Here is a 26,460-nt window from a genome sequence, read left to right on the forward strand (position 1 = left end):
CCAGCATGGGCTGGGGGGAGGAGACGGAGGAGGAGGAGACTCCTGTAGCCCCCCTACCCCAGACTGGGGCTCCTGCATTGTGCCAGGCTGCCTGGGTATGCCCTCCCCAGGCAGCATTCGCCTGGGTGCCCCGCCCCTGTGAGCATGGGCACTATTGCCGGTGCCACCAGCCCAGCCATACAGCTCCCCACTGCCCCCAAAGGGCTCCCTCCTTCCCCTGCTGGAGGGACAGGCACCTCCCCCCTCCCTTGTGCTTTGCTGAGCAGCCCTGGACACCATACCCTAGTGCTGACAGGCACCTGGCCCCCTTCATACCCATCCCTTCCACCTCCCCCTGACAGTCCCCAAGCCCTGGCCCTCCATCCGCCACTCCCCATAGACGTACCTGCATGCAGCTGCCAGGGCTGCAGATACATGTGGTGCCCCTGCCTCCGATTGCCCTCCCCCACTCCCACCAGTGCAGCAGAGCAAAATACCAGATGTTTGTTCAGATTTTAAAAAGATATCTGGACAGAGATGGGGGAACTTGAAAAGAGGATATGTCTGGGAAAACCCAGACATATGGTAACCCTAATTTTGAACCATGTTAAATAACCAGGAGTTAAACATGATTTTATGTCAAAAGCCTCATGTCCATTAGGGAACTTGCTCATTGTCAAAATTCAGCAATAAACAGTTTTGTGTGGATGGATCTATGCTACCTGGAGGGAGGATGTGGGTGGACCCAGGGACAGAAGCTTTGCTGACTCTTGTCAGTGACAGCCTGGGGACAGGGCCAGCTCAGCACTCGAGCAGACCTCAAAGCCCCATGGGTTGCTGGCAGAATGCGACCAAACATGAGTTGCGATGGGATCTGGTACAGGTGCTCATCACAGTGCTATAACCTACAGAGCTGAAGTCTGATACCACATCCATCCAGGGTCATCTTAGTGCTGGATCTGCCATTATTACAGTACTCTATGGGTCCTGACCATCTGTTTGGTTACAGATGTAGAGTGCTTTCTGCATGCTTACCATGCAATAAGTGTAGCACCTGTACCTGGCCATTATGACCAAAAGCAAATCTAACATCTCTCCCAATTATACAGTTGGCTCAATAAAACCTATCAACAAAATAATCCTTGACATGACATTTGGAAATCCTCTCTCCTTCAGGTACTTCTAAAGACGGTTGCCTTCAGAGATTTTACAAGGAGACAATCTTAAACACCTCTGCAAGTGTCACAGATCTAGCAGACTCAAGTGGGCAAGTGAGGCACTGGTTTGGGTGCCAACGGCAGGGGGAGCGGGCATCAGCATCTCTGGTAAGAGTATAAAAAATGAAAATGATGCCTCTGTCCATTTGTTTTACTTTGCCAACATACTGCACTTCAAAAGAATTTAGTTGTGCAGTAATTCATAGTGGTAAAGTTCAGGAGAAAATTGGCTGGCTGTACTTCATGGAAGGAAGAAAGTAATTGGTAGCTCACTCAAATTAAGTGTCTTATCTCGATTATGATTATGATTTAGGATTTGTATTACCTGTAGCACCTAGGACCTAAGTCATGGATGATAGCCCCATTGTGGTAGGTGCTGTACAAAAAGACTACCATTGTCCCAATCTAAGTATGCTCTAAGTACAGTAGAGTCTTACAGTCAGTGGGGTACAGTCTAAGTGTGGTACAATCAGTCTGCTCCTGATTGTAAATCTTGCTGGAAAAGTATGAAGAAAAAACCCTAAACATTTAAAAAGCTTGAAGCTGCAACAACTAAGTAAAACATAATTTGAACAATACCCTTTTTGCCCATCTCTTTTCTTTTCAGTTGTACAGAGGGGATTAGAAGGAAGGCTTAGGCTTTGCCTAAACTTCCAAGAGAGCCAGTTGCAAATGACCTTGACTCACTGAAGTCTAATCCAGTTCCCCTCAAAAGAAAATGACAAAATTGCACAAAAGGGGCAGAAAATAAAAAGTAACAAAGGTAACTTTGTAGCTTTTGCCTCCTATTTTTTTTCTCAGTTAAAAAACAATCAGCTGGAAAATTACAAGCACATGATTTTATTAGTCTTGCATTCAAACCTGGAAGCTTTTCCAGTGTAGTCAAGCTCACTTTTTTGCTTGTCTTTTTGATCACGTGATCACAGTATTGTTGAAGGAAAGGTAGTTACTTTGGACTGTTAAGCCAAGCTTTTAGCAGCAGGCAAAACAAGGAAGACAGGAAAGAGGAAAAGTATAGCAGAGAAAGAAAAATGATCCACACTTGAGAGATAGGAGGTGACAACACGTCCTAAGTGTTGTTCAGAATTGAGTCAGATTTGATGACGTTAGTGATGGCTCTCTACACTCCACTCAGGTGAAGGCATCTTTCCAGATTTGGAAAGATCTGATGGCATGATGACAACACTACTGCTACTACTACAGCAAGCAATCATAGCCACAAGGGTGAGCTCAGTCCTTCTTCTGCAAGTTATTTTATATATATTTTATTAAACATACTGACTATCCATGGAAAATTTTATTTTTTCATATCCCAAACCTGGAAATGTTTGTTGCTTCTTGGCCCACAAAACAAAATCTTTCTATTCTGAAATATCATTGTGGTGCCTTTCTAATCCTAATCAAGCTTATGAGACAGGCTTCTCAGCCAGAATGCATCTCACACCATGGAGACCAATGTGCCTCACTGAGTTTTAGACTGACCAGAGGCACTGACCTAATGGGATAAGGACAGAAGTTACACAGAAACTCATTTAAGTGATCAGAAACTGGTTTCAGCCTGTAACAGAACACAAGTTCAGTGCACATAAACCAGTTGCAAAATGGCTGAAACTCGTATGAGATAAATCTAGTTGAATGTAGCATCAGACTTAACTGATTGAGCTCAAACCAGTTTATGGAACTTCTGTCCCAGATCCCTTCCTGGTTTAAGTTAAACCAGAGTCCCCCAGCATCCCAGAATAGTCTGCAGCCTTGGGCTGGGCTGTGCTCTTTGCTCCAGTGGAGCAGGGTTGACCCTGCCCTCCGCTCCCTCGCCAGAGTCAAGGTGGGCAGCAGTGGGAGAGTGGCCAGATGCCAGCTCCCCTAAAGTGAACAGGGCAGGGAAAAGATTTATTTTCCACTTGTCCCACCAGCATGGACCTGGCAGGCATTTCTCTGATGCTGCTCTAAACACCGGAGGGGGTAGGAGGGGAGCTTATCCCACTGCTTGCTCCATGCAGGGAGCAATCGGCAGTGGTGCCAATTGGGGCGGGCAGACCCGGGCTGTGGTCCGCTAGGAGCAGGGGAGGTGGAAGGGGAATAAACCTTCTCCCTGCCCCTTATGCCTCAGGGGGCCATGCTGGCCAGCCTCTGGCCATGCCCCCACCCCTGCTGCTGCAGCAGTGAGGGGGGGCACCAAGCAGACCCCGGCCTGGGTCTGTGCTGGTAGGGCAGGAAAGGGGGAATTAAATCCCCTCCCTGGCCAGTTCATTTGAGGCTACTGCCGGGGCTGGCCATGCAGCTAAGGGCACACTCTAGCACCACACCAGCTCCTGGCCTGAGCCACTGCAGCATGTACCTGCATTTCCTGAGTGACAAGTGAATGTGATTGGGTCAATGTAGACTAACCCGCAAAGACTGAATCAATTCAGGCTTTGGCTTTTTGAATGTCTGTCCATAGCCATGAGGAGCATAGGAACATGCATCCTCTAAACCACAACTACTATGAACCCACCTGTGGGCATTTCTTAAGTTCAGTATTCTATTTTCTTGTGAAATGTCACTGTTCAGCCAAAATATTTCATTAGCTGATATTTTGCTGAAAACTCAAAATTGTCCATGAACAACAGGTCTATTTAGCAACAGCTGACACCTTATTCTATCTAAGCTCTCTAGTCCAAACATGTATCCACTACTTGTTTCTAGCGCTGTCTTAATTTGTTGCTAAAGCACATCTATAATTTTATTAAAAACTTGTTTCTATCCCTTACTTTTGCTTAATTTTATAAATACACTAGAACCCAGATACTTCCTAAGAATAGGTTTCTTACCACCCTGTGAAGATAAGGGCTTATAAACTAATCAGGAGCAGGCAGCAAATATTTGCAGAGGACCAAAGTGCTGCAGTTTTTTTGCTATGGCTTTTATTTCAAAGGATGCCATTTCTCTGATCAGTTTTGTGGGACCACAGCTGGGTTCCAGCTAATCAGAGAAGAGGTGACTTCTGAAGTAAAAGCTGCAACAAACAACTGAATGATTCAACCTTATTATGACAAAGCACTACTAACTAAGCAGGTTGTGAATGACCTAGATATAAACAATCTAGGTTCTCATGTAGTTTCAAACACCCAGTTAGATTAAACCCATGACCTTTTGCCTATTTATAACAATTAGGATATGGGATCATAGTTTCATTGTTGGTCAGGTCGGAAGGGACCTGAGCAGATCACCGAGTCCGACCCCTTGCCATGGCAGGAAAGAATACTGGGGTCAAACGACCCCAGCAAGGTGTTCATCCAGCCTCCTTTTAAAGACCCCCAGGGTAGGACCAGCACCAGTTCTCTTGGAAGTTGGTTACTGATCCTAGCTGCCCTGACAGTGAAGTAGCGCCTCCTGATGTCTAATCTGAATTTACCCTCTGCCAGCTTGTGACCGTTATTCCTGGTCACTCCTGGTAGCGCTCGAGGGAACAGGGACTCCCCCAATGCCTGCTGGTCCCCTCTGACTAGTTTGTAACAGGCCACAAGATCCCCCCTCAGCCTCGTCTTCTGGAGGCTGAACAGGTTCAGGTCCCGTAGCTTCTCCTTGTAGGGCCTGCCCTGCTGCCCCTGATCATGCGAGTGGCCCTCCTCTGGAGCCTCTCCACGTTGTCCGCATCCCTCCTGAAGTGTGGTGCCCAAAACTGGATGCAGTACTCCAGCTGTGGCCTAACCAGTTTCGCATAGAGGGGGAGGATCACCTCCTTGGACCTGCTTGAGATGCATCTTTGGATGCATGACAAGGTGCGGTTGGCCTTCCTGACCGCATCCCCATGGTGTCGGCCCATGTTCATATTGGCCTCAATAATGACTCCAAAATCCTTCTCTGCCTCTGTGCTTATGAGAAAGGAGTTCCCTGGCATGTAGGTATGGTGCTGGTTCTTCCTCCCCAGGTGCAGTACCCTGTACTTGTCAGTGTTGAAACGCATCCTGTTCTCTTCTGCCCACCCCTGTAGCCTGTCCAGATCCGATTGCAGCCTATTCCTTCCTTCTAGCGTGCCCACTTCTCCATATATCTTAGTGTCATCTGCAAATTTGAACAGGGTGCTTTTTACCTCCTCATCCAAGTTGCTGATGAAGATGTTGAACAGTGCGGGCCCCAGAACCGAGCCCAGGGGGACCCCACTGCCCACATCCCTCCAGGTTGAATAAAACCCGTCTACCACCACTCTCTGGGTGGAGTCCTCCAACCAGTTAGTAACCCATCTGACTGTGTAGGCATCGGCACCACAGTCTCCTAGTTTTTTAATGAGAATAGGGTGAGAGACCATGCCGAAGGCCTTCCTAAAGTCCAGAAAGACTATATCCACCGTGACACCTGCATCCATGGATTTGGTGACCTGGTCATAGAAGGCCATCAGGTTGGTCTGACAGGACCTGCCTCTAATGAACCCATGTTAGTTGCCCCTAAACATAGTTTCCTCTGCTGGCCCCTCGTGGACATGCACCAGGATAATTTTCTCAAAAAGCTTCCCCAGGACCGCGGTAAGATGGGCCTATAGTTCCCTGGGTCCTCCTTCCTCACTTTTTTGAAAATGGAAACCACATTGGCCCTTTTCCAGTCCTCCAGCACATCGCTAGAGCACCATGAGTGCTTGTAAAGCCATGCCAGAGGTCCCACAATAACCTCTGCTCAGTACCCTTGGGTGGAGATCATCTGGACCTGCTGATTTGAAGACATCCAATCCCACCAGAAGTTCCCTGACTAGCTACTTGCTGACCCTAGGCCTGGGTGTGCCTCCCATGGGGCCTACAGGGGTCCCAGTGGGGGGGAATGACGAGATCCATACTCAAAAATGGAGGCAAAGAAATTGTTAAATAAGTCAGCTTTGGTGTCTGGTGTGACAACCAGATTTCCTAGCATGTCTTGCAGAGGCCCCACATTACCCCGGCACTTTCTTTTTACCCCCTATGTATTTAAAAAAGGACTTCTTTTTAAATTAATCAAAATCAGCTTTGCTGTAGTTTAAAATCATTGCCATGTGTCCTGCTGTCTGGGGGTAACGAAGGATGGTTGTTTTCCCTCTTTTTTTATGGCAGCCGTTCAAATATTTTAAAACAGCTGTCATATCCTCCCTTAATCTCCTTTTCTCCAAACTAAACATACCTAGTTCCATTCAACTTGCCTCATACGATTTGCATCCCAATCTCTTATCATCCTTGTTGCTTGCCTTCAAGTCCTTTCCAGTTTCTTTGTATCCTCCTTAGGTTTTTCATACAATGTCTATTCTGACAGCTGCATTTATCTGGAACTCTGAAGGTCTCTAGAGTTCTATATTCCCATGTATAGAGAATCTGTATAATGACAGCTGCCATATTACTATGGAGTTCCCTTTCAGGCGATACTCGCCGCCTTCCAAAGAAAATATAAAATGCATCTCCTTGCACAAGTTTTTCCTAAGTGTTTATATTTGGAGAATATAATACAGTAGATTTTTCCAAGGGTATGGCACTAAGGACCCTCATCTCTTAGCTTTAAAGAGAGGCAGGGGTATGCAGTACTTTCAGAATCAAGCCCTAGATGAAGAAAAGATAGAAAGTGCATAGTGAATTTCACATTTGCTTTATTTAAACAGGCCTGAGCTCAGATAGCACAACAACTTGATTAACTGAGAATTAAAGGAAGGTAATATAAATAATGCCAATCAACATGGGTATGTGGGAAATCGATACTGTCAAACCAACTTTTTTTCTGATGAGATTACAAGTTTGGTTGATAAAGGAAAGAGAGTTGATGTAATAAGCTTCTGTATGGCATTTGTCTTGGTACTACATGACATTTTGATTAAGAAACTAAGATGATATGAAATTAACATGCCATATGTTAAAATAATTAAAAAGCATTTATCTGGCAGGTCTCAAACTGCAATTGTAAATGGGAAATCATCATTGAGAGGGTGTATTTCTAGATGAGTCTTGAAAGGTTCAGTATTTGGGCTTGCACTAGTTAACATTTTTTATAAAGAACTTGGAAAACAAATTGAAAACTGCTATTAATAAAATTTTTCAGGTGACAAGTTGAAGGTGCACTGTCGAGGCCCTGAAAGATCATGATCTGACAGGGAAAGGAGTCCAAGATGAGTGGTCTCTCCTTAAGGACATGATCCTAATAGCTCAAGGGAAGTCCATTCTGGCCTGCAGAAAAGGGAGTAAAAGGGCTGAGAAACCCCTTTGGCTAAATGGGGAACTCATGCACCTCCTTAATCTTAAAAGAGATGCCTAAAGAGGATTATGCATCATTGGCCCACACATGTAGGGAATGGACCAGAAAAGCCAAGGCCAAAACTGAACTCAGGCTAGCTAAGGGAATCAAAGACAATAAAAAGTCCTTTTTCAGATGCATAGGAAATTGAAAGAAAAATAAGGGCAACATTGGACCCCTGTTGAATTAACTGGGGCAGCTAACAACCAACTCCCAGGAAGAAGCTAATCTCCTCAATGATTACTTTGTGTCAGTTTTCCACCAGCCCAAGGGGGTCACCCTGCCTGACAGGACACAGGACTACAAGGGTACGGGTGACCATATACCTACCTACCATATACATTGTGAGGGAGCACCTTGAGAGGCTGGACATCCATAAGTCAGTGGGCCCTCATGAAATGCACTCAAGAGTGCTAAAAGAGTTGGCTGACATCTTAGCTCGGCTGTTGGTGTGGATATTTGAAAACTTGTGGTGCTCAGCTGAGGTTCCTGAAGACAGAAAAAGGGCCAATGTGGTACTTATCTTCAAGAAAGGAAGGAAGGAAGATCCTTGGAACTACAGGCCAATCAGCTTGACCTTAATCCCTGGAAAGACCTTCAAGAAAATTATCAGAGAATCCATCAATAACAGGCTGGCAGAAGGCACCATCCTGAGAGACAGCTAGCACTGCTTCATTATCAGTAGGTTATGCCTGACCAACCGCATCTCTTTCTATGGCCAGGTTACACGTCACCTGGACAGGGGTGTGTGGTTGATGTCATATACTTGGATTTAAGAAAAGCCTTTGACTTGGTCTTCCATGATGTCCACATGGCAAAACCGGGGAGCTGTGGCCTTGACAACCTCATGGTCCACTGGCTGGGGAACTGGCTCTGTGGTCAGCCCCAGAGAGTGATAGTCAATGGAACCGAGCCAATGTGGCACATGATGACTAGTGGCATCCCTCAGAATTCAGTACTCAGAACAGTACTCTAAGATATTTATTAATGATCTGAATTCAGGTGTCAGAAGCAGACTGGCTAAGTTTGCAGATGACAACAAACTGGGGAAGCATAGGTACACTGTAGACTAGGCTGAGGATTCAAGCCAACTTAGACAGGTCTAAGTGGGTAGATGGAAACCTGATGACCTTCAGTATAGAGAAATGCAAGATGCTCCACCTCAGGAGAAAGAGCCCACACCATACTATAGGCTTGGCAGTGCTTCACTCACTAGCACTACATCCAAAAAAGACTTGGGGGTCATGATTGACCACAAGATGAATATGAGCCACCAATGCAATGCTGCAGCCAGCAAAGCAAATAAAACCCTGACTTGCATCTACTGATGCATCTCAAACAAGACCCAAGATGTCATTCTCCCGCCTTACTCCACCTTGGTGTACTGCTGGAGTACTATATCCAATTCTGGGCTCCACACTATTAAAAGGACATGGAGAAGTTCAAGGAAGTCCAGAGCAGAGCCACACACATGATTAGAGGTCAAGAGAGCAGGCCGTATGAGACGGGGCTGAGAGACACGGGACTCTTCAGCTTGGAAAAACGTAGGCCTAGAAAGGACTTGGTAGCAGCCTGTAAGTACATCGGGGTGTACATCAGGACCTGGGAGAATGTTCATCAGGGCTCCCCTAGGGAAGACTAGGTTCAACAGTCACAAACTGATGGACGACCGTTTTAGACTGGACATAAAGAAAAACTCTTTTACTGTCAGAGTCTCCAGAATCTGGAACAGACGCCCCCCAGAAGTCGTGCAAGCACTTACTCTGGACACATTCAAGTTGTGTTTGGATGCTTATCTTGCTGGGGTCATTTAACCTCAGCTGGTTTACTGCCTGTTGGGCAGGGGGCTGGACCCAATGATCTCATGAGGTCCCTTTCAGCCCTAATGTCTATGAAATCTATGAGAAAAGAGGATAGATCACTGGTACAGAATCAGCTGGATCATCTTATAAATAGGGACCTACTTAAATCATAGCAGATGTTCACTGAGTAGCAGTGCCTTTTAGCTTTCTTTTTTCCCCTGCCACAGAGTGGCTGAGAAGCAAAAACCACAGCATCAATTACCTCTTGGCCACTCAGCAGCTGGGGGGTGGAGGGAGCAGCATGCAGCGAAAAGACTGAGATTAAAGGCATTGCTGCACCATGAACTTCACTGTCATTTAGGTAGATCCCTACTCATAAAGCAATCAAGCAAACCAGTTGTGTTTTAATGAATATGCCAAATTTGAAATCTCACAGCTGAAAAAAACCCAACCAGGCCATACTCACAGACTGAAGGATAAAGGCACCCAGGAGGGCTGGGAGCCTCTAAAGAGCATGGTATTGAAAACCCAACAAGAAACTATTCCAACATGATGGAAGCATAAGAAGAATGGCAAGAGACCAACATGGCTGCACAACAAGCTTCTAGGATACCTAAAATGCAAGAGGAAAGCATACAGGCAATGAAAAAAGTTGGCAGGTCACAAAGGAAGCATACTAGGAAATCAGAAGAACTTGCAGGGATAAAATCAGGAAGGCAAAGATAAAAAATGAGCTGCACATGACAAGAGAAGTTAAAGACAACAGAAAGAGGTTCTATAATTATGCTGGACCAGAAAAAACCAAGAAAGCATTATGGAGAAGGATGTGGGAGTCCCAGTAGATCACAGACTCAATATGAATCTGCAGTGTGATGCAGCTACACAAAAGGCAAACATGATTTTGGGATGCATCAATAAAGCTTTAGGTGAAAGACACAGGAGATGATATTGTCTCTCTACTCAGCACTAGGTAGGCTTCATCTAGAATAATGTGTTCAGTTTGGGGCTTCACATTTTAAAGTTAGAGAGGATCCAGAGGTGGGTGACAAGAATGATAAAGGCCTTGGAAGGCAAATCATACAAGGAGAAGATAAAGGAGCTAGGCATGTTCAGTTTGTGTAAAAAGGTGCTTAAGAAGAGACATGATACCAGTCTTCAAATACTTGAAGGGCTGCCATAAAGAGGAGGGGAAACAGTTTTTCTCTCTTGCTGCAAAGAATAGGATGTGGATCAATGGCTTGGAGTTGCAGCAAAGTAGGTTTAGATTGGATATCAGGAAAAACATCTTCACTGTTAGAACAGTGAGACTGTGGAATAGACTGCCTTGGGAAGTTGTGGACTCCCCATCACTGGAAATGTTCAAGAAGAGGGTGGAAGGTCACTGGTCAGGGATGATCTATGTATAGGTATGCCTACATACTACTGTGGGTATCTTCCATGCTTCTGGGCTTTGCTATGAGCCTACAAGAGAATTCCTCCCATCCCTCACCCCCTGCCCACTACTGCTACATGTGTCAGGGCTTTTTAATCTCTTCCTCAAATGCATTGGGTGTTGGCTGCAGTCAGGGGTGGGGATTTTGACTGGGGTGTGCCAGTGCTCCTGTTGGGACCAAAGCTGGAGGTTCCTGGCTAGAGGACCTTGCCCCTCCATCTTTACACCCTGGGACTGAGATATTTGTCGTCAGGAAGGAATTTTACCCCACGGCCAGATTGGTATGGACTCTGTGTGTGTGTAGAGTGGGGAAGGGGTGGGGGCACGTTGCCTTCCTCCCTGGTGGAGATCGTCCTGAGATCTCTTGAGCATACATTAACCACCTTTACAGAAGCAGGATGTTGATCGCCATGGTTCCCCTTCTTTAGCTGGTGCAGGTTAGGGTGATACATGTTGCATTGTGTCAGAGTTGACTGTGTAGTGTTACTAAGAGGTTAGACAAGGGATTTGTACAGGGTGGTTTAGATAGGGATGATCCTGCCTAAGGCAGGGGGTTGGACTAGATGACCTCTGGAAATCCCTTCCAGCCCTACTTCTCTATGATTTTATACAGGATGGGGGCCTTTTCCTGGGAAATGATTCATTTCACAAGGACATGAGAGATATAATGGAATAATCAACAGAATTTGGGCTACTAGAGTAATGCCAAAAGGGTAATGGCAACACTTGGATAAACAAATAGGAATACTAAGTAGAAGGGGGAAATTTATATTACTACTTTATTTGGCAGTGATGCAATCTTTACTAATATAGTGTATCTTGTTTCGATGCTAGCACTTCCAGGAAGTGGCTGATAAGGCTGGAAAACATGCTTTAACTTACTTTTTGGTAAACTAAAGTGTAACTTGATTACAGCCTAGAAAAACCTACTTGGGGAACAGAAAAATAATAAGAAAGGGCTTTTACATCAGAGAACCAATGATGTAACAAGATCTGGGACCTGAAATTTGAAGCTACAAAAATTCATACAAGAAATAAGGCTTTCTTTTAAAAATACATGGTGTCTCATGTATTCAGCATCCCCACACTTCCAAATGGTGGCAGGAGCATTTTAACTAAAGTTTGTCAAACAAGCTTTAAATAAGCTTGCCATTTTGAAGCACAGGACACTGAATACATGCAGGCACTTTAATTACAGCAGATTAGCTTTTTCCTGAGAGTCACTCTAATTAAAGACCCCCACCATCTGCCCCCTAGTAAAGATGCCCCAAGTTTTCAGATGATACTATGTTATTCCAGGTAATTAAATCCCAATCTGATGGAGAGGAGTTGTAGAAAGAACTCACCAAGCTAAGGGAGTGTGAAAAAAATGGCACATGAACTTCAGTATCAACAAGTGCAAAGTACATGGGAAAAGTAACTTCAGTTATACAAACACTGTACTGGGTTCTGAACTAGATGTTATGACTCAGGAAAGAGGCATTAGAATAATTGTAAATTTTCTAAAAAATATCAGCTCAATGTTCTGTGGTGACCAAAAAAAAGCTAAAAAAAATGTTAGGCATCATTAAGCATGGAATGGAAAAAAAAAACATGGAACATCATGATATTGTACAAATCCATGCTACACCCACATTTTGAGTCCTGTGTGCAGTTCTGGTCTCCACAGCTCAAAAAGGATGTTGCAGAATTAAAAAAGGTACAGAGAAGGGCAACTAAAATGATCAGGGGTATGAAGCAGTTTCCATATCAGGAGACACTATAAAAGAACAGAACTTTTCAGTTTGGAAAGGAAAAGGCTGTGTGGAAGGGGTGGGTATGATAGAAATCTATAAAATCATAAAGGATGTAGACAAAGTAAGATAGAGAACTGTTATTTATGAAGCCCCAGAATACTAGTAATTAGCAGGAGACAGATTTAAAATGAACAAGAGAAAGTACTTCTTTATGCAGCTCATAGTTAATTTGTGGAACTCATTACCACAGTAAGCTATAGAGGTGGATTGTATAGCCAGGTTGAAAAAGGGACTAGACAGATTTATGGATGATGGATCTGTTAATAGCTACTTAACAGGACAGTCAGAGGCACATCCTCTGGCATTTCCAGACCAATGATGGAAGATGCTAGAAATGGTAATGAACAGGATTACTCTAGACATACCATCCCTCTAAAGCATCCACTCCTGTTGAAGACAAGATAATAGTTTAGATGGACCATTGGTCTGACCAAGTATGGCACTTCTTATATTCTTAAGACTGGATACATTTATAAATGATAGGCTTTGGTTTAGGCAAGACCTATGGTTTAGGTCAGCAGCCTCCAACCTTTTTAAGTAGGAGATAACCTTTGGCATTTAAAAGCAACCCAAGGTCTAGCATGTACTGCTGCCACCCCCCCACCCACCCCAGCAGGTAAATCTGTGGGGAGAGAAGCGGGGGTAGATTGAGGCAGAGGGAGAAAAAATTATTTGGGGGGAAACCTCCCCAGTAGGTATGTCCCACCCAGCCGGGGCTCCACTCAGCTTACCTGTGCTCCTGCCTCTGCACCACTGTCTCTCACTGTGGGGGCCTCTATCTAGCCTCTGCCCCTTCCCTCCCCCATGGACTGACCTGCTAGGCTGGGGCATGCACATGCATGCACTTGGGCACTCAGCCCCCCAGTCCCCCACCCCAGCCTGAGACCAACTCCGAGATCTACCGCAAGAATCTCAGATCTACCGGTGGATCAAGATCCACTGGTTGGTGACCACTGGTTTAAGTTGTACAAGATCACACTAGCTTATCACAAATATCCCTCTGGGCCTTTTAATCTATGAAGCAAGGGACATGTTACAAAAACAGGTAAGAATAGACATGATGTAGGGTGCATTTTTTCTTTTGACTTTTGTTAAGGGCTGGGTTGAAGAGGCTGCAAACTAGGTGAGGTGAATAGAAATTATTCATTCCAGGGAATAGGTTGTAGGAGGAAGCAGTTCTAATTAATTATGGGTTTTTTTTTTTACTATATACACGAGTAAAGCAAAAGGCAGGCATTTTTTTAAGACTGAAAAAAGTAAGAGAAAGTAAGTTCTTTGTAGTGACATATGTAAGGAAATTCCTGGAATCTTTCCTTTCTTTACAGGACCCGCTTTGCTGATGAAGTTTTATTTGTATAATCTTCACTTTGTTTATGACAAAATATCTGATTTAACCATCTCTCACTAACTGAACTCTGTGGCAGAGCCGGTGGGGAAGAAGGGAGAAACATCTCGCTTCCACCTCCTTCCTTACCTGTGGTGCATCTGGGATTTACCTGGGTGGTGAGACCCTGCAGGAGCCAGGAGAACAGAACCTCACTCCCAGCCATGTCCAAAAGACTGGTCAAATTGGGTGGCGGCAGCAGAGGCACATGCTGCTATGAGCAAGCTTTCTGATTGGGGGCAGAGCCAGAGCCCCATACCAGGTCTGCTATTGGTAACTGGCTGGCTAATCAGAGCCTGGACAATCCTTTGACAGGGATTACCAGCCCAGATGTGTGGTGGAAGCATCTTGTGATTGGAGTGAAGAACCAGCAGGAAACCCCAAAAAGCCCCTGGAACTGAAGCACAATGCTAAGTGAACTCCAGAGCAAGCGGAGCACCAGACAGGTGAAAAGCAGCCTTTTGTTATATTTATTCAGGACAGACTCTTGGATATTCCAGGAGCTGGACCCGGCACCTTCAGCTATAAGGCTGGGCGCAAATAAGACTTTAAATGTTGACATTGAATGACTGCAGACCCCTCCTAAGGGTCTGAGTCCTAAAGACTGTATTACATTGGAGGTTCACAGAGGGAATGTAGGGATTGGAGGAGCTCCCATTCAGGCCCCTAAGGCCTACTAACTGGTCTTGAGGGTCACAGTTTTATAAGGGACAGCTGATCTCTGCTGTTTTCCCCTCCACAGATTATGACTGTTCCTAGGCTGAATACCACCTCCTGTAATTTTTGGCAGATGAGACCAAGTGAGGACAGGAACAGCCTCACCCTGAGGAAAGACTATCCCAGCATTACCTTGCTAAGGTTTGGACTAGCCCCAGTCACTGGATGTTCATAGCCTACCCTGGGAGGCCAGCAGTGACTTGGGGACAATCTCTCTTTCTGAATTTTCAGTGTGCCCTAGGCTAAGTACAGACAGTCAAAGAGCCAATTGTTGCAGGTTTCTCTAAGCTGCCAAGACATGTTTAAAGGCCCAATATATTTTCAGAAGGAAACTTCAGTCTCCACAGCTTTATTCCCCATATCTGTGTTATGAAATAGTCTTCCTCTACCCAGGTCTACTAACAGTGCAATGGGAAGTAATTCCATCATGCAAGTTGGCCATATTAAAAGTGTCCTAAGTGGTGAACATCCTGGAGTGCTGTTCATATTTATTAACAGCATGTTGACGACACAACCTTAAATCTCTCCCACTGACTTCTCTCTTGCAACAAACACAGACCGCCTGTCTTCAGTTTCAGAGTTCTCTGCTTGTATAGATCTTATGTGATCACATAATTAAAGGCTGAATATCCATGGATGTGTAAGGTAGGGTGAATTAAGACGATATGGATAACCTTAATTCTGCCATTTCCTAACTTTTGATTGATTGACTAGGCAACTTTAACAATATTCTTCTAACCAATTCCTTGTGTAATTTCAGTTTGCTTTTTTTAAAACTAGAGCATAGAAAGGAATTTCATTATGTGACATTATAGTGATACCCTTATCAGTTCTGGAAACTTAAACTCTGCTACACAGCCCTCTGCCACATCAGCTATCAGAGTGCCTGATAGCACGTTGTCATTCTAAAACAAACTACTAGAACAAACATGATGGGCACCAGAACTATGCACTTTGCCACTGGGTTACACATGCACAGATGTGTGGCAACAAGGAACTGTCAAGACTCAGAGAATGAGAGTTACATTCCAAACTCTGGAGGGGAGTGTGCTCTAGGATGGATGCAGGGTTTTCTGCCCATTCCTACACCCAAACTCGGCCTCAGCTGTCCCACCTCATTCAATTTTATCCCTTTCCTCTACTTTCCCCCTGTAACAGGAGGCCAGCTCAGGGCCGGATCTCAACACTGGCCCACACTCCTGCCTATGTGGAGCAGTCCACCCAGTCTTATCTGCCATGACTTGCTGTTTAATAAACTCATGTAAAACGTGGGAAGCTGCCCATTTTAATGCCTTGATGCCAAAGGCAAGACACACGGCTCCATACTGTCCCTACACCATGTCCCATGTCTTCCAGATGGCATCCTGACTTATTATCTGCTCCAGCCTAAGGCCAGACAAAATTCTGCCCCTTTGCTGGGCCTCTAACATTCTGGTCTTCTCAGGCCTCGTACATACCACCCCCTCTCACAGGGCCTCTTCCACTTGCCCCCTCTCACAGGGCCTCTTTCATACTGCTCCTCACCGGGACTCACACATCCCACCCTACTAAGTGCAGACCTTTGGGTTCCTCTTGGGCCCTCCTTTACACGGCTCTTCAGGCTTCTTCGTTCACATACTCTACCCGGTAGATGAACAGCCATACTCTTCATGGCCGCCAGCCTTCTGCCCCACACTGGGCTGAACTCAGCCACTGGCCCCTCTCTGGGTAACTCTATGTCCCCTCCATGGGGCTTCTCTCTCTTCCCCCTTGCCAGGGCCACTGGGGTCTTATACCACCATGGCTCCTCATTTGTCTAGTCTTAAGCCCTCTTCTCTGCAGTCTCCAGGCACTCAGCCCATGGGGCTCACGTGTCCAGAGACATGCCTGTCCCCCGCCTCCCCTGTGTCTGCTCTCTAAATTACTCACTGGGTAGTGGGAGCTGGGGTTATAAGGCACCCCTACCCACCTTTCACTGGGGAGGCAACTGGCCTGGCATTTCTGGGGAACTGCCCCACCATGGGCAGGCCCACCAGGCAATCCCTCCCCAGCAGAGTGCAGTTGTAGGTTTTACCCAAGACCAAGAGCCCTCTGCCATCTCCATAGCTCCTGCCCTTACCTCTGAGATGTTGCAAGCAGCAGTTCAGCCAGGTGGTACTTCTCCAGCTGCCAGCAGCAGACTTCTGGGTCAGCCCTGAGGGCTTATATCTAAAATGGAGGCTGCTCAGCCCCCTCCTCCAATCCCAGGTCCCTCCTGAGGTCATGTGGCTGCCTCATTAAGGCTAGCCCACACTTGCAGGCCACCCTGCTGCCTGCTCTCAAGCCTTAAAGTGGCAGACACCAAAGGTGCTCTGCCACACCCACCATATGTGGCTACTTGTCTTAGTCATGTTCTCCTTTGCCCAACCAGATCCAGTCTCCAGTCCTCAGACCTCTTATCGCAGTTCAAATTTCATTGTCCAGCTAGTTTTAGTCTCTCCCTCTGAGTTCACTATCCACATCTGAGTCTTCCCTGTCACTTCTACTCTTTCCATTTCTCCACACCCAGTCTCAGACTGCTTGGTCAGTTCAAATTCCCCCTTATCTTTCTGTTTCCAGGCTTACCTTCACCAGGCATTCCTGGTCCCCCATTTCTTAGCTCACCATCCAGTTGCTCTCTTCCCTCCCAGCAGTGACCCAAGGCCCTCTCCTTGGGTTCTGTCTCCTTGGTGTCCTTCACCCTTCCACCTCATGGTTCTCTCTCTTAAGCCCTTTGCTTAGTGAGTCCTCATTCTCTTCTTGTTCCCATTTTCTTTTCAGATTTGTCTTGTCTTCTCAATTCTGTCTCCATTTCCCCCTTCCACAGGTTCCTATTTCTAGTCTCCTTGTCCCATAGTACATTTGTTATGGCATCTATTTGGGAGGATAGGGAGTCCTGAATTCTGGACATGATTCTCAGGAATACTCATGAATTTTACACCAAATAATCACTGGATAAATTGCAGTTTGGGGGCAGTTGGACAAGTACAAGGTGCAATCTACATGCCTGGGTAATACTGAAAACCAAAAGACCTAGAGTTGAGGCAGCACCTGAGCATGGGATTTTTGGATCACCATTTTAGAACTAAATTTTGCTTAATTCTCATTTAAACCTGGCTTCTAATTTTGGTTGCCTGCCTCAGTTTCTGCAGGGCCCAAATTAAGGCATGGAGGGTCTGATTTGAGTGCTGGGCACTGAAAATTTCATCCAAAAGTTGGCATCCCAAAAATGAACCATGCAAAATAGAAGGCAAAGTTCTCAACTGCTTGGTGCATTGATTTTAGCATAGGCAAAATGGGAACAATGCCCACATCCCACAGCATTGTAAGATTTGTTCATGAGACTGTGAAATTCTAGCATTGGAAGTGTTCTCGGCATTGTTATCATTATGAATAAGAAAAAGGCTTTAAAAATATTGGACATTTTTGGACTACAAAGACACAGATCACATTGTAGATAGTTATGAATATCCATCCCTTAGGCAGACTTCATCCTTGCATTTTCTTGTTTGCCTATCTGCCACTTTATGGAGCCTGTTTACTGCTGAAGTCCCAAGCTGAAAAGTGGTGGCAGATAGCAGATGTACCAATTAATAACCTGTCAAGACTGATGGATAGAATAAAAAAAAAAGATATTCTCACATAGATCCCCTGTGTGTTTTTCTCCCCCATTCAGGGCACAAGGGTCATGAGACACACACTGCTTCCCTGGAGAGAGACGAAACTATCTCATTAGTGTCTATCTTTCATGACACTATGATGCTGCCTTTGCGATGTTAACTCACCTGTTCTTCTCCCAGAATTCTGAAGTGATGAAGCTCTTTAATCAAGGAGTCTGGACAGCCAGCTGTTGGAAAGAAACAAAGAAATGCATGTTAGGATTCACGGCTGGTGGGGTTTTTTTGGAAGGGAATATGTTATATATAAATGCAAAGAGGATAGGATGCAGAGATTACATTAGATAAAAACAAGATTACATGAAACAGATTAGAAAGATTTGTCATGGTTCTCTGGGCTTCAGAACACTAAACACCATCTATCAAAGAATCCTACCATATTTCAGAACATGCTTCCTAGAATGCTTTGAAAGATTATTTTCCATATATCTTAGCCCTTTCCCTAAAAGACTACAAAGTACAGAGAGTAATAAAAAGGGCAATACCTTCTGCCAGCTCTTAAATGAAAGAACAAATGCACTGTAATTAGAAAAACTCGCATCAAAATCCTGAAGCTAAACAAACCTGAATTCAGGCCCAAACGTCATGTTGTTGGGCTCATTTCTAAAAGTGATGCAGGTCTTCCTTGATGCCCTGAAGACTTTTGCAGACTGCACATCACTTAAATTTTGGCTTTCTCCAGGATACTTCACTCAGTGTATGTAACTATTACTCCAGAGTATAACATGCAAACCGAATAAAAGGGAGAGGAGATACTTACCAGGCTTTTACCACTGCATTAAGGCTAGATTGCCAAGGCCTTACAAGGGAGTCAAAAGGAATAAATTTCACTGCATCCATGTCCCCGTGCCCCACACTTACAGCTCTGCTCAGGCTGCAACTCCATTCAGATTGGTGAGAGCAAAGGCTACTTTACCGATGCTCACTTAGCTAGGCATGGAGCATGAAGGCCTGGTAGGGTGTAGGAGCAGCTTTGCTCACAGATTAGGGTATCTGGCTGTTCAAATACATGAGAGTAGAAAAATGCTGCTCTATGAAAAGAAAAAAAGACCTCTGTAAGAATCAAATCAGGGGATTTGCTGGGGAGGAATTAAGATTTTCTGAACCTGCCCCTGGGTCGGCACAGGTACGAGGAGTTACAGCTTTGCCTGCATTGACTAACATTAGTAGGGGGCAAAGGAATTTAGAGATATATTTTTTTTTTAGGATCTCTGTCAGCACTGGGGCTTTACTGCTCTAAACATCCCGCAACACACTTAGATTTGGTCTATATTTAAAGGTTTTGCCAGCATAGCTATGTTGTTTAGTAAGGGTGTGCGAAATGGGCCCTATTTGTTTCAGCCTGAATTTGGGACAGTGATTCAATTTGTTGATTCGGATCACTGTCCCTGATTTGATTAGGCTGAATCTGAAGATTTGATGCTGATTCAGAGAATCAGTGATTCGGCCATAGACACAGCTTTAAATGTTTTTTCTACATACCTTGAGGTACCAGGTGCAGCTCATAGTTTCATAGTTTCATAGTCGCTAGAGTCGGAAGGGACCTAGGTAGATCATCTAGTCCGACCCCCTGCCTTGGCAGGAAAGAGCACCGGGGTCAGATGACCCCGGCAAGGTGCTCATCTAACTTCCTTTTAAAAATCCCCAGGCTAGGAGCCTGCACCACTTCCCCTGGAAGCCGGTTCCAGGCCCTAGCCGCCCTGACTGTGAAGTAGCGCCTCCTGATATCTAATCTAAACTTACCCTCCGCCAGCTTGTGACCGTTATTCCTGGTCACTCCTGGCAGCGCACGGGGGAACAGGGACTCCCCCAATACCTGCTGATCCCCCCTGACCAGTTTGTAGCAGGCCACAAGGTCCCCCCTTAACCTTCTCTTGTGGAGGCTAAACAGGTTCAGGTCCCGTAGCCTCTCCTCATAAGGCCTGCCCTGCTGACCCCTGATCATACGAGTGGCCCTCCTCTGAACTCTTTCCATATCGTCCATGTCCCTCTTGAAGTGTGGCGCCCAGAACTGGACGCAGTACTCCAGCTGCGGCCTGACCAGTGCCGCATAGAGGGGGAGGATCACCTCCCTGGACCTGCTCGAGATGCATCTGTGGATGCATGACAGGGTACGGTTGGCCTTCTTGACTGCCTCCCCACACTCATGATGGCCCATGTTCATCGTGGAGTCAATGACGACTCCCAGATCCTTTTCCGTCTCCGTGCTGGCAAGAGGGGAGTTCCCCAACCTGTAAGTGTGGTGCCGGTTCTTCCTCCCCATGTGCAACACCTTGCACTTATCAGTGTTAAACCCCATCCTATTCTCATCCGCCCACCGTTGCAACCTGTCAAGGTCAGCTTGTAGCCTATTGCACCCTTCTAGTGCACCCACATCCCCCCACATCTTAGTGTCATCAGCAAACTTGAACAGGGTGCTTTCTACCCCCTCATCCAAGTCACTGATGAAGATGTTGAACAGTGCGGGCCCGAGGACCGAGCCCTGCGGAACCCCACTGCCCACGTCCTTCCAGGTCGAGAAGAACCCATCCACTACCACCCTCTGGGTGCGGCCCTCCAGCCAGTTGGCGACCCATTTGACTGTGTGGGCATCGACACCACAGTCTCCCAGCTTTTTGATGAGGACAGGGTGAGAGACAGTGTCGAAAGCCTTCCGGAAGTCCAGAAAGACTACATCCACAGCAACCCCTGCGTCTAATGATTTGGTGACCTGACATTGAACACTGCGATGCTGGGGCAGATGGAACATCGCACAGGGGCTCAGGGGAGGGGAGAGAGCCCTGAAGGATGCTCGCATCCTCTGCAGTGAACCTGGAAGTAGACCGGAAGTACAGATGCAGAAGGCATCAATCACTGAGCCCAGGGAGTGCAGGGAGGCCCCCCAGCACACTCTTTGGCAGGTCCCTGGGTCTGCTGCCAAGCATACTGGGGAGTGCCCCCGTGCTCCTGTGCCCCAGCATTGTAGCATTCACAAGCCATGCCTGATACCTTGAGGTATGTAGAAAAAACATGTAAAACTGAGTCTATGTCTGAATCTTTCCAAATCTCTCTGAATCAAGGGTTCCAGTTCAATTCAGAGAGATTAAAGGGTCCTCTGATTCAATTCAGATTCAGAGTTTTGGCCGCTGAAGTGGGCTGAATCTCTGCTGAATTGAATCAGGGACCGAAGCTTTGCCCTATTGTTTAGATGTGTGGGTAAAAAGAAAATCACATCCTTAATCAACATAGCTGGTAAATCTATACTGGTAAATCTATAGAGCACTCCATTCAGGACACTGCTTTAAGCTATGCCAGTAAAGAACTATGATGACAGTCTAAGCTCTTTTTACTGGTAACGGGGGGGATTTGAGTTGCTAGCATCTCTCTAATGCAAACTGTTTTCAACACAGACAAAAACAAAGTGTTATACTTAGGGAAAAATAATCAAAAACACAAATACAGGATGAGAGATAACTGGATGGGTGGTGGCATTGCTTAGGAAGATCTGGGGGTTTTGATGGATCACAGACTTGAGACAGCAATGTGATGAAGTTGAAATAAAGGCAAATGTAATTTTGGGCTGCATTAACTGGAACACCAATGTATATATACCAATTAATAACCTGTCCTCTTTTTGTACAATTCTGGGCTCCACATTTTAAGAAGGATGCGGAGAAGGGTCTAGAAGTGGGTAATGCAAATGAAAAAGGGGTTGCAAGGCAAGCTTTATAAGGAAAGGTTGAGAGAGGGAATGTTTAGCTTATAGGAAAAGGCAGTTGTGGAGAACCCGATACCAATATTCAAATAACTGAAAGGCTGCCATAAAGAGGGGCAATACCTGTTCTCCCTTCCTGTAGACAGTAGAATACAAAGCAATGACTTTACACTGCAGAAAAGTAGATTTAGTTTCGATATCATAAAAAAGTCCTATGTTTTAGAACAATAATTCATTGTCCAGGGAAGCTGTGGTATTTCTTTCATTGGATGTTTTCAAGAGGAGGTTACATAAGCATTGGAGAGGGGTGATTTAGGGACAGCACTGATGTATTCATACAGGTGGTTGGACTGATGACCTTTGAGGTCTCCTCCAACCATACAATTCTATAAGGTTTTGGACATACAGAAAGTTCTCAATTAATAATTTGTCTTGTCAAATACTACCGATTTATCTAAATTATTAATAACAAATTTCTTCCTGCCCAGGACTTAATCCCCACACACAAACAGGCAAGGGCACATAAAACCTCAGTTGAATTTCAAAGTGGATGCTCATTCAGCTCTGTGATCATTCATTTGGTCTTTTGCATCTCCTGAGTTTGTAACTCTATTCTCATCTTTGCCTCTTCTCTCTCCATTTTACCTAACATCCAATGTCTCAGTACTTCATTCTGATATACCTCTCTGCCATCCTTTACCTACTATCTCTCCAGCAGAAACACTTCTTTATGCCTTAGCTGTGTCTCACCTTTCTTTTTTCTCTCCTTTATGGCTGGTATTTAACTCTCCACCCTACGATTTATTCAAACTACAGATGCATCAATCACTCCAATGACATCACTACTTTCTTGAGTCAAGGCTTGATTCATAGCCCGTTAAAGTCAATGGAAAGATTCCCATTGACTTGATAGGGCTTTGTATCAGACATTACTGAATAACATTACAGCTTCTTTACCTCACCTTCAAGGCCTTGCCTAATTTTGCCCCATTTAAATCTCTCTCATTTTTCCTCTATCATGTTTCTTTTTGAAAAGGTCTGCAGTTGTCACACAGCACTGCCTGAGATTCTAGGCACAGAGGAGCACTGATTTCAGACACTCCTGTGAAGAAGCTGTTGGCAAGCATAATCTTTTTAATAGTGAGAAAATTTTCTTGTCATTGCCCATTTGTTGCTCACAAACTTTTCTCTTAAATACACTTACCCCTTTTCCCCCTTTCATTTATATTGCCCTTACACTTGGAAAAGTCCAAACACCCTCTCTCTCTCTTCCTTCCAATTGTTCCTTCCCAAGATCCACTTCATCCAGAAATCCATCCTATTTTATTCTCATCATCTATAATTTCCATGCTGTTCCTTCTATGATTCATGTTCTTCTGCTTCATTTTTGTCTTGCCTCTCTGACACCGTAAGCTCTTCAATCAAGTAGCATTTCTTAGTCCTAGGAAAGTTCTATGTAAAGATATACTATACAGTTATGTTAATCTTATTATTAATATTTGCTTAGCACTGCCCCCCTTTGCCAGAGAAGATTTTTTCTAATGCTTTGTCTAATCCATTTTGAAATACCTCCATGAACCAGGCTTCCCTTTAGGTTTTGGATGTTCATTGCACAATCAAATGAATCTTAAGGTCAGTAAAATCAGAAGGCAATAACTCAGTGCCAAAAACATCACCACTGTTGACAAACTAGCAGCTTGCAGGTGGCAGAACAGAAATTATAACTGTATTTAAAATGATTATATTTAGATATATTTTAATTTGCTCTTGTTAAAAGGACTTTTAATTCTTATAGAACTTATGTTGCTGGAATGAATGATTTTTTATAGTAGAAAACAGAACAAAGGATTAGGATGTTCTATAGTAGAAAACAGAACATCCTAATAAATAGACCAAGCTCAAAGTCACTTATTGTGATTTCTCTTGAGACATTTATGGATTTATTGATTTGATTTCAATTTTTTTCTCTAAATGGGTCTTAGCAAAAACACACTGCAGCAGTACTACATTTGTTTCTGCAAATTGTCTCAGAGCTTTGAAGAAATTTTCTCACCCAAAAGAAAGCTGTATGTAAGTAACCATACTGTGAACCAAAAGGAAATAGTTTTGAAAAATATATTTTACTGAAGAGCACTGAAAAGCCATGAATCTTCAAATAGTTTTTATTTTTAATTTCCTTGAAAATTATCAAAGGGTAAGCCTGGTATCCATTGGGTTCACTGGCAAACCATTAATGCCAAAGCTTGAGGAAGAAAAATCAATATAATTTCTAACTCTCTGAAGTGCTCCTGGCATTTGCCACATGACACAAATAATCTGCACTTTGCAGATTTCTGCCGTTTTGTGTGGAGTGCTTTGAGGATTAATTTCTTTGTCCTCCGCCATACAGAATCCCTAATGTGTTGCCGTCTCAAAAGTTAAAGCAACTTTATTTCCCTCCTTTTCCTTCCCATTTAACTAGGCCTTCAAATATGAAGTGCAGACAAAATCAAAGGGCCATGTAAACATACATGTAACCAATAAATAAATGAATAAATAATTTAAAGATGAAGTGTTCAAAGGCAATGAGGCAAGAGCATGAACAATTGCCTGTCATCAGAAGCCCAAACCAAGGAGAGTGTATCTGCAGACTGGTAAAACAATAGTGAAAACATTTATTAGTCCCCTCATTCAATTCAGTTAAGATCTATATGGTGTGCATCTACATATATTTATTGCAATGACCATGCACACTTTTGTTTACTGATGCAGCAGAACATGGTCTAATGAATATGCAACTGATGTGAGTCTCCATGCTGTCACACTACTTGTCCTCTGGGGTGGCTTTACTGACTTCAAAAAAATTATGCAATGGCTAGCAAATTGCCCATCAAGAATGATGGGGAGTGGGGGCAGGGGGAGATGGAGCCCTGCATCTAGCCCCGTGCCCCTCTGCCACTGTGGGTCTGGCCCCACTCAACTCCCCCCAAGCAGCTCCAGGTCCAGCTCTGCTCTACCCCACTCTCCTCCCCCACCACTCAGTGACTGCCTAGCCCGTGTCCACCTCCCTCCTTCCCTGCCTGTGGCCTCCCCCTCCCTGCCAGCTGTTTCAGGAGCGTCAGGACTGGGCGGCGGGGGACACTGCCATTGTGATCCTCCCCCTTTGCCCTCAGAGAGACGTGGGGAAGCCACACTGCTTGGGCAGCTGGGGCACGTTTGCCACCACCACAGACTTTCCTGGCAGTGGTTTAAACTTGGGTCTGCGCAGCCTGGGCCATGCAGCCAACTTTCATGTGAATAGATGGTATACAGCTAGGGGCTTCTTTTAAAATATAGCTTTAAAAACTGGCTAAAAAATTCTTTGTTTTTATTCTAATGCTCCATAATATCCCAAATTATTTGTTCTGATAATTTAATTTTTTTTTTTTTATTTCTACATCATTTTGAATGAAATAATGACATGAAAATACTGGGAGAGCAGCATTCCTGAGTGAAAGGTATATTTTAAGTTACAAAAATTTACATTCTCAGAACTGCCATTTAATTTAATTTGGCATTCTCATTATGAAGGTACTTTCAATTATCCAATATAAGAAGGAGATATCTCCAAGAAATGAGCAAAAAAATGGGGAGTTTAATTTATTCTAACATCATAAACCTTCTGATGAGCGTTGCTAAGAAAATACAATGTCAGTTGCATTTATAATTAAACTATGATTTCAGCTTTCACCAACTTAATTGCTCAAATCTTTTCATTTTTCCTCTGACACAATTAGTCCCTGTTTATTCTTACTCAAAATTATTGCTTCATATGTATTTTGTTCACCAGGGCCTAGTGACTGGGAAATTAGAACACTGATACTATGTAAACTGGCAAAATACAAGTCACTTGTTTCTTAATAAATAACTCACCTATCATGTAAAACAAATGGACAGTCATAAACTTTCATACTTTAGACTGCTCATAGAGGAAAATACTTTTTTAAACATTAACATCCTAAAACGGAAAGTGTTTCATTCGTACAGTGTTAAGCCTAAAATTTCCCACCAAGAAGTCAAGAAATGTTGAGTGCATGGTGCTCTACCATGGTGTGTGGGATGGCATTAGCTTGATCAAGACAAGGACCTAACAAATAGTTTTTATAGTTCAGTTCAGCTCAGACCATTTACCCACAGACTCATGTACGTAATACAGTTTTATGCTAAGAAACATACGTTTGCCCTTCAGTGTACCAGCCCATGCAAAGAATTCTGAACCAATTAGGCTCTAAAGCAAGGCAGAAGATTAAGATCCACAGGGTCAGTAGATATAATGGTACTATTAGCCCATGTGTGGCCTCAGGTGGTAGCATGGTAGTAAGAGGTAAGCTGCAGCTCTGTTTCCTGGTCTTAGAGGAAACAGGTGGATTTTCTCACCTAAAACCAGCACCACACCAAGCCTACAGTACACAAGTGAATACTTTGGGGGGAATTCTGTTTTCAGATGTACTGCATGCATGTGTGTGTGTGTAGACACAAACACACACACCATGCTGTTACTAACGCAATAAGATTTTGAAAATTTGCC

The 26,460-nt window shown here is 44.5% G+C and overlaps 1 protein-coding gene across 1 annotated transcript in view; it reads right to left on the bottom strand.

Annotated features, from left to right (window-relative positions):
* Window positions 1–26,460, bottom strand: part of PRKN (parkin RBR E3 ubiquitin protein ligase) — a 1,414,145-nt gene that overhangs the window by 234,839 nt on the left and 1,152,846 nt on the right. The window contains exon 8 of the mRNA XM_090042590.1: window positions 18,329–18,390. Within this exon, the coding sequence (XP_089898716.1) occupies window positions 18,329–18,390 (62 nt within the window). The remainder of the gene's footprint in view (window positions 1–18,328; window positions 18,391–26,460) is intronic.

Source organism: Crocodylus siamensis, chromosome 1 (assembly GCF_052110815.1).
Source record: "Crocodylus siamensis isolate JL-2025a chromosome 1, ASM5211081v1, whole genome shotgun sequence".
In the NCBI taxonomy this organism is placed as follows: domain Eukaryota; kingdom Metazoa; phylum Chordata; order Crocodylia; family Crocodylidae; genus Crocodylus; species Crocodylus siamensis.